Source organism: Penaeus chinensis, chromosome 19 (assembly GCF_019202785.1).
Source record: "Penaeus chinensis breed Huanghai No. 1 chromosome 19, ASM1920278v2, whole genome shotgun sequence".
NCBI classification, from domain to species: domain Eukaryota; kingdom Metazoa; phylum Arthropoda; class Malacostraca; order Decapoda; family Penaeidae; genus Penaeus; species Penaeus chinensis.
The window spans coordinates 27168431-27178430 of NC_061837.1; the positions used below are offsets into that span (position 1 = coordinate 27168431).

Consider the following 10000-nt stretch of genomic DNA (forward strand, 5'->3'; position numbering starts at 1 on the left):
TGAACAGCCGGCAGCTCCGCCAGAATCCCTCCACAGCTTTCATGGTTAACCTTCCGGCCTGCCTCCTGCCCGTGTGCGTCGTGGGGCTACCCATGTTCGCCGTGGGCTGCATCCAAATCCAGTGGTATGGGAGAGTCCTCATGCCGGATTGGGTGTGCATCTTCGGCTTCGCTGTCGGCCTCACCTTCAGCCAGGTCCATCTCCATACCCTCTGCGCCATCGCCTTCAACAGGTCGGTGCCATTTTCACAGTGCCATGTCTGCGCTGTGGGTGAATATGGTCTGTGACATGTAGAATTCCTGTGTTAGAATCGTTCTCTAGGACTTATACTATGTTCGTTGTGAATATCTAAGATTTATTCATTATGTTATTCAGTTTTCTCATTAATGTATGCATTGTACTTAACTTGGCATTTAACGGCAGATTGGTGGCAGTGGTTTGGCCGGCAAAGTACAAACGACTGATGCAAGCAAAAGTCGTGAAAGTGTACCTGGCACTGTTGTGGACTTATTCAGCCTTGCTTTGGCTGCCTCTCACCTTTGGGGTAGGTTTTCATAAAGGAATGCCATTCGTTAAACATAATGCATTAAATCACAATGTTTACATAAGCTAGATAGAGATATCTAAAGTCAGGATCCTCATGCCCTTCAGGTAGAAGTAGACAATATAATTTTTCAGCCCTCGTTGATTTCGAAAAACCTAGATATTACAATCTTCCCGTCCAGATCGCTCCTCGGTTACAGTTCATGTGACCAAGTAAACTCTGCAGTTTTAGTAACAATAAATTTCAGTTTACTTTATCCTTGATATGCGTACTGGAATAAGAAATTCCTTAGTTTTCAGGTTTATGAAACACTCATACAAGAATGAAACTAAATAGGCACAAAGACAAACCGTGACGTTTAGAACCAGACTAGACTCTTCGGTGAATAATCTGGGTTTCATTTCGGCTTTGTACACACGAAACTGTATCAGTGTTCATAACTTACAAGATCGCACGAGTATTTAAAAATCGATTCACTAAAATCCTTCCCTATGAGTCATTCATATCTATATGATTTCATGAAAGTTTATCAACGCACATATTAGGAAAGATGTAACACGCCTTTATAAACGCACCTGCTGCCCACGAACCCTTTAACATCATATATATGAAACCTCGGACAGTTGCCCTCACAAACAAAAACACGGAACAAAAATGGAAATGTAAGGAACATCTGATTTTGACTATGATAATTCAGCCCGAAAAGGTAAGCAACATCGTCAATGTATGAATGTAGAGAACATCGAACTCGTATGGAAAAAGTAAAAAACATCTCTTGTAATAAATCTCCTCAGAAAACGCCGAAATAATAAGAAAAGAAGACACCCAAGATAACACTTAGTTTAGACCTGGTTAGAATTAAGTAAACAAAGTTCCTTATCGTGTAAATGTACCGGACGCTTAAATGAAAATAATATCTTTCCGAACCGACAACGCCACATAACCAACATGTAAGCCTAAACAACATCCAGTCCTAAGATAATCCCCTTTTAAGTTAACATCGCCTCTTGATTCTTAAAAAATCAACATGTGAACCTATCAAGATAATCCTCTTATATGCAAGAAAACCGTCCATTGACACAGATATGTAAACAAATCGAAATGACCCCCTCTTAAGTAAATAAATTCTTGACATAAGAAAGTAACAAGCATCTAAACCTAATCAAAACACACTCAAAACGAACTTAAGTAACCAACCTCCCTTACACACAGGGTCCCGGCAGACTGGTCTTTGTCCCCAAGGAGCTAATGGTTTCCATGAAGGACGACTCTCTTCGCAAGACTGGAAAAGCCTTCCACGTGTTTCTGACGTACCTTCTGCCCATCATGATAACGAGCGTGTGCTACATCGTCATGTATTTTAAGGTGAGACTCTTTCCTTCTGGATTTCGAGATTATGTGTGCATTTTCAGACGAGTCTTTTTCGGTGACCGTATTCATGCAGACAAATGTAGAAAAGGTATGCATGAGAATAAATATTTCTGATGCCGATATAATCGAAACCGGCCAAATACACCTCTTGTATTGTGAAGATATTAATTCTCATTCATGCCTTTTCTACCCGAGTCTTTTTCGTTTTGCATTGCGAAGAGGTGATGTACGCATGTTTAAGTGAGTCTCTCGTTTCAAGAATAATACATATGATATGACGTAATAGACATTATCCATTGCGTTTAATTGTGTACGGCTGCGTAGTTAATGGTAATAGTCATGTGTGACTCGGGTATTTGTATGTCAGGATATGATATTATCATCATGGCTAAATGACAAAAAAAAAAAAAAAGCGATGCAAATTATAACGATGTCATAATATAAATATGATGGTGATATAGTAACAATGGTAATGTTAATGATGATGATAACGATAACCATAATGATAACAATACTAATAACAAAACCTATGACAACGATAATAATAATAACAACAACGAACAATGATAATGAAGATGATGATAACGATAATGAAAAGAATAGTAAAAATGAAAATTATAGTAATGATAATAATAATAATTGTTATTATTATTATAACAATGATAATGATGATCATGATCATAATAATAACAATAATAATAATAATGATAATAATGATAATAATACCAGTAATAATAATGATAATAATAACAATGATAATAATAATAATTAATAATAATGATGATGATAATGATGATGAGGATAATAATAATAATGATAATGATAATAATAATGATAATAATAATAATAATAATAATAATAATAATAATAATAATGATAAAAACAATGATAATATTAATGATAACAATGATAATAATAATGATAATGACAATTAGCATTATTATTATTATTATTATTATTATTATTATCATTTTTATATTAATAAAGACAATAATAATAATAGTACCAATAATAGTGACAATGATAATGATAATAATAATGATAATAGTAATTATAATAATAATTATAATATTGATAATATTAATAATATCAATAATAATGATAATAATAATAATAATAATAATAATAATAATAATAATAATAATAACAACAATAATGATAATAATAATAGTTGTAGTAATAATAATAATGATAAAAATAATAATAATAATAATAATAATAATAATAATAATAATAGTAATAATAATAATAATAATGATAATAATGATGATGATAATGATAATAATGATAATAATGATAAAAATAATAATGATAATGATAATAATAATAATAATAATAATAATAATAATAATAATAATAATAATAATAATAATAATAAAAATAATGATCATAACAATAAAAGAAAATATTTATAATAATAATAATTATAATAATAATAATAATAATAATAATACTCATGATAATAATAATAATTGTAATAGTAATAATCAAAATAACAATAACAGTAATCAAGATAATGATGAAGAAAGATAAGAATGATAATAATAATAATGATGATGATCATACCAACAAAAGTGATATTAACATTGATAACAATACTGACGGTGACCTCGATCAACTTGTCTAAACGTGTCTCCGCCGCAGGTACGCCAGACCCGCAGACGGCGACCGGGCGCGCGCACGAAGGCCGGGGACGACGCCAGCCTCAGCGACGGAACGAACGTGATGCGCCAGTGGGACGACCACGTGACCCGCACCATCCTGGTCATTTTCGTACTCCTGCTGGTGTGCAGCGTGCCCCACCTGGTGATCCACGTGCTCCACCTCCACGCGAAGCACCCCCAAGCCTGGCTCCTCCTCCACGTCGTGTTCTGGCTGCAGTTCAGTCTCGATCCGATCATCTACGTCCTCATGAGCCAGCATTACCGGTTGGCTTGTCTTGAGTTCTTGCAAAAGGTCTTTCCTGGGATGAAAACTTTCCGCGTCACTACTGAAAGCGACAGGTACAACCCCAAGACAGATAATTCCAACCAATTTCTGCAAGGAACGAAGTACGAGGTGAGACACTCGCAGAGGCCAGACTTCGGCGAGGAGTCCAAGAATCCCATGCTCATTCCGAGTGAGTCGGTGTAGGCTTTTTAGTCTTTTTACCTCTGGAAATGTATATACCCTTTTCCGTAGAGTACAAAATGGTGGTGTTTGAATCTAAAGAGACAAGTGTATCTAATTAGATCAGGCATTCTGTATCTACAGGAATTAGTTTTCTTCTGGTGTTGATATTATTTGTTTCTACAAGTACAAATACGTGTCGATATCACGCAAATCGTTGGTGATGTCATAGATTGATTATTAAGCGTACCTCTTTCATATATGCATATAGTATTGATGTTCTTTTAGACTTTAACTAGCTAATACTTCAACTAGTCTACTTGCAGTAATAGTAGGGATGATTATGATAGGGCATGTGATGCTCTTTCTGTAGGTACTGCCTTTTCATGTGCAGATGACTCATATACACAGTGTGTGTGTATATACGATTAACGATAATCAGTATTATGATTGTGATATTAATGACCTACATGTGTTTCCAGAGACTTACAACACGACATGATCTATGAAGTTACCTGACATTGTTATAATTCGAGTTCTAAGCATATACTTAATTGAAAGACTGAATAGAGAGAGAACATGGATGTCGGGTAGTTTGCCTCTGGAAAGCCATGTTGCGCTAAGCTAGTCATTGAGGACATGACTCCCACAGGGCAAAATGAATTCGTGTGTCCTCTTTAGTGTAACCCGATTCTCAGATAGTACATAAAGACACACCTTTCTGTCAGGAATGATAAATGTTAGAGTGACAGAGAACAGTAGTTCCCTCCACTGAAGGATCGCAAACTCATCATCACTGTCTTAGTTTACTTGGGACAGCGCACAAGTGGATTTATACATTCTGCTGGTACTGTGTGACGAAGCTTTGGCTGAGATTGCTGCAACATCTGAACAATGGAATGTTTAACTGGCCGTCAAGAATTTACAATTTACCATCGTGGGCGGCGCTGAGGAAAGTTTGGGAACCGCTTTTATCAAATAACAATGAACATTTTTTGTAGCTCAGTAGAGTTTAAGTGCTTTTGTCAGTCATATCCCAGCTCACTGTCCTTAAGGATGGTATAATAGAATATCATTTATAATCAACTTAACTATGTACATAATATGTAGTGTCTGATATTATGTAGTTTTAGGCTCGGTACTGTCCCTGTCAAGTAGCCACTTAGGGATATTTTGTGTTACTAGGCTCAGTTTTATTATTATATAATAAAACATCTTTCTGCCCAATCCCCCACAACTGATCCTTATAAAAACAAATTTATGTAGAAGATAAAGATTAGTTGTTGAACTTGTACTTGAGTGAAGGGTGGTATGAGAGTCAAGGATAAGGCAAGAAAGAGCATTAAGTTGAAATTGCTCATTTTTTATGATATTTATGATTCGGTATGAAACATGAATAAATGTATCATTATAAAACGTTTTTTTTTTTCTAATACCAGCTCAAATGCTATAACACGCACACACGCGCGCGCGTATGCACGCACACACACACACACACACATACACGCACACGGAGAATACCGTGCATCGCACCAGTGAAGTACAACTCTTACATGTTAAATGCGGAAAATATCAGGCAATGGGAGGTATGTCTGCTAGCTATGGGTTCTGTAAATGTGTACGGTTCATGTTGAAACAATAATTTGGGTTATAAAGTGAAAAATGAAAAAGAAAGTGAGGCTTTGTGAGCCGAGAAATGAGAGCGAAGGAGAGGGAGGCGAGAAGTGACCGCGAATACTGCATGGTAAGCGTTTTCGCCCAAAGAGACAACTGCCGTGTGTACAGCTCCATTTTTTGTGTTTGTTTATAGGTAACCATTCAAACCAGGAATATGAAGTCAACGGAAGCAGCAGATAGGATTAAGGCTCTTGAAGCCAAGGTAGTCAACCTGGTAGCAGAGTGTTCGAAAATACGTGAAGAAAACATAAATTTGAAGGAATTGTTAGATAATTTGCGCAGGAACACAACCATTCAGGGAGAGAATACTGAAAGGTCTGACATGAAAATCAAAGAACTCAGGAGATGGTGGAAAAAGTAGAAACCAAGATTGGCAACAGCAGCAAATCGAGGCAAAGAATTGGAAGAAAAAGTTAATGAAGTAATCAAAGTACAGGAAACTGTTAAGCTCAGAAACTACAATATTTGGAGAAAAGATTGAGAAAACGGAAATGGAGGGGACAGCAATCTTAACAAGGAAAGGAATTATTATAAAGGAGATCGAGATTCAACAAGATCCCATAGTAGAAGTAAAGGCAACTGAGGTAGAAACAAACGGAGTAAATGTAATAATAACCACAGTGTAAATGCCACCTCATACATCGTTGTGGCCACAAGAAAATTACCAAAAACTTCGAGAAACGTTAAAGAACCCGGAAGAAGTGCTACAACTTTTGGAAACTAATTCAAAAGAAATTCTTGTAACAGGGGAATTTAATAGCAAAACTGACTGGGAAAGTTTCGATCCCAGAGCTCAGCCAGATTCGTGGAATGCAAAATTACTAGAAGTCATAAATGAATTTTGTCTCCTCCAGAATGTAACAGATCAGGCCAGGATAGATGGGCTAGATAGACCGTCTATGCTTGACCTAATATTTGCAAAGCATAAAGATGACATTAAGGATATGGAGTACTGCCCTCCTCTAGGAAAAAGTGATCATGTAGTAATTAAGTTGAAGGAAAATACAATTACAGGAGAGGTAAAATTTATTTGACGGCATGACCTGTGAAACCTCCTGAACGAAGAGAACCTTGATATGCAAATATCCTAAATTTTGCGAAGTCTATAAACAAGGAGTAGAAAATCTTGTATTAAGATTCAAATTTGAAGCAAGATATGGCCAAAATTGGTTCAATGATAATTGCAAGAAAATTAGAAAAAAAAAACTCCTTTAGAGAAGGTTCAGAGGACATAGATCTCAGGCAGCGTATGAAAGGTATAAAGTGGGAAGAAATTAGTATATCCAAACCATTGAAGGAGGCGAATTTAGACTTTGAAAAAGCTATAATCAATAAATGTACAGACAAATCAAAGCTCTTCTTTAACTCCATGAATAATAAGACTAAAGGTAGATATCAAATGAGTGCCATCCAAGACACTAACATCGTTTATACAAAGGAAGAGGAATAAGAAATTTCAATCAATATTTTTTTTCAGGACCTATACTTTGAAATGGCAAGTAACCGTACAGACATAAATCAGAATATCGAAAATATCACACTCAATAAGAATGAAATAAAAGCCCTACTGAAAGGATTAGACAAGATTAAAGCGGAAGGACCTGATGAGATATCTAAATGGGTTCTGAGGGAATGTGCCGAAGAATTAAGAACTCCGTTATTGTAAATATTCCAAAATTCAGTGAGAAAAGAAAAAATACCAGAGGATTGGAAACTTGCCAATGTCATACCTTTATACAAGAACGGCGGCAAACAAAACCCTCTAAATTATAGACCAGTTTCGTAAACTAGTGTAGTAAGCAAGTAGATAGAAAGGATAATTAGGACACAGTGGGTTTAAGTGTTTGAAAACACGATATATCAAATAAACAATTTGGTTTTAGGTAAGGAAGGCCATGCGTAGCAAATCTCCTCTGTTTCTATGATAGAGTTTCTGAAATACTACAAGAAAGAGACAGTTTGGTGGATTGTGTATGCTTAGTACTAATAAGGCATTTGATAAGGTGTCTCATAAAAAGTCTATTATGGAAATTAGAACACCTAGGAGTAGTGAAAGGCAAACTGTTCGAATGGATGGAATATGTTTTTTTTTTTTTTTTCATGAAAGACAAATGAGAACAGTAATTAGAGGGAAGCACTCTACATGGCGACAAGGAACTACCGAAGTACCTCAAAGATCTGTCTTGGCGCCGATTATGTTTACTATTTTTATAAATGATTTAGGGTCAAACATAAGCCCAGGTAGTTATCTGAATGTGTTTGCAGACGCGAAATTGAAAAAGGATAATAGACGATGCCTCCAAAGTGACATCGAGAAATTATTCATTTGGAATTGTACATGGAAAATAATATTTAACACCAATAAATGCCATGTAGTCAGGTTCGGAAAAAGTAGAAATCGTCCACTATACCAGTACAAGTTAGGAGACGTAATAGTATACCAATCAGATAAAGAAAATACTTTGGAATAATCATAAACAGGAACCTAAGCCCAAATGATCATATAAATGACAAGGTTCATAAAATACTACGGCTGATTGCCAACATGAAGAGGGCATTTGTGTATGTGGGCGAAGACATGGTAAAGAAGGTCATTACAGCCATCGCATGAGCTACGAAGAAAGACTACAGAAAATCGGTCTTACTACTTTAGAAGAAAGAAGAAAAAGACATGATAATGATGTTCACTTATATTACAGGAAAGGTGAAGTTAGACAAAGATGAATTCATAATTTTGAGAGGCAAGAAAGATATCAGGAAGTTCAGTTTCCCAAACAAAGCTATTGAAACATGGAACAATCTTCCAAATAACATTGTGTGCCAAAAATTTGCATCAATTTAAAAAGTGATAATTTGAATATAGCAGACGGGACCATCTGAGCTTAGCTCTTCTCCTGTTTTTGAAACAAGTAGGTAAGAACACACACAAACACACCCACACATACATAAACACACACATACACAGAGATTTTTCAATAGTTTTCAATTTCCAGGAACGGCAACTGCATATCATTACTCTTTGTTTAACTTTATATATATTTCTGAGAAAACAAAACAAACAAGGAGTTTCCTGGGAATGTCACTGAAGAACAAATATGTATGTATGTGCGTGTGTATGGTGTGTGTGTGTGTATGTGTGTGTGTGTGTGTGTGTGTGTGTGTGTGTGTGTGTGTGTGTGTGTGTGTGTGTGTGTACATATTTACATATATATGTATGTGTGTGTGTATATATACATATATCCATACACACACACACATATATATGTGTGTGTGTGTGTGTGTGTGTGTGTGTGTGTATACATACACACACACACACACACACACACACACACACTCATATATATATATATATATATATAAATTTATGTATGTATGCATATCTGTCTATCAACCTATCTATCTGTCTGTCTATCTCTCTCTCTCTCTCTCTATATATATATATATATATACATATATATATATATGTGTGTGTGTGTGTGTGTGTGTGTGTGTCTGTGTGTGTATGTATGCATATGCACACACACACACACACACACACACACACACACACACACACACACACACACACACACACATATATATATATATATATATATATATATATATATATATATATATCATAAACTACTATATGCCCCAAGAAAATAATTTTGTGCATTTTTCGCGTTATACAATTCGGCTTTCCATACCATTGTACAAGCATGACGGGCGTAAGAATCCGAACGTATGATTCCTTCTTAGGCGCTGCATATGCGCAAAAGAGAATGACTTAAATATCAGTGAGAAAAGAAAATATATTCCTCCGTTTCTTAAAACCCAAATTTAAATCTTAAATAGCATAGTATCTCTAATTGTCTTTTCTTAACAAGCTCATTTACATTTCCAATATATTTATCTATCAGCGCTTAAATTCATCTCAATCAACACATAATAACTTTCCAAAACGTCAGATTCGACAACGGTTAACTCATGATAACTGTGCAGACCACTTCTAGACCTATGTTGCTTTACGGAGGCAAGACCATGAAAGACCATGAAAAAGCATAAACTCTCCCGCAGAACTATCCACGAACTCGCGGAGATGTGATGTAAACTTTTTCAACAATGTCTTAGGTCCTTTCAGTGTTCTCGTCTTATCGTCATAACAGCAGCCTGCACTGCTGCCTGTCTCGCACTGATTTATGCCAGGAAGATGCGTCCGCCACGACCTGTTCTGATCTTCTAGACACAGGTAAGAATTACAGCAATATCTTCTGTCACCAGCGGAGCACAGGAAATCAAATGGATGGATTAAAGAAC

At 35.7% G+C, this 10000-nt stretch overlaps 1 protein-coding gene across 1 annotated transcript in view; it reads left to right on the plus strand.

Annotated features, from left to right (window-relative positions):
• The window catches only part of LOC125035294 (G-protein coupled receptor moody-like), a 9032-nt gene extending 3592 nt beyond the window's left edge, over window positions 1-5440 (plus strand). The window contains exons 3-6 of the mRNA XM_047627585.1: window positions 1-232; window positions 424-544; window positions 1757-1909; window positions 3560-5440. The exon at window positions 1-232 is cut by the window's left edge and continues 27 nt beyond it. Coding sequence (XP_047483541.1) covers window positions 1-232; window positions 424-544; window positions 1757-1909; window positions 3560-4048 — 995 coding nt within the window. The 3' untranslated portion in view covers window positions 4049-5440. The remainder of the gene's footprint in view (window positions 233-423; window positions 545-1756; window positions 1910-3559) is intronic.
• The last annotated feature ends 4560 nt before the right edge of the window (window positions 5441-10000 follow it).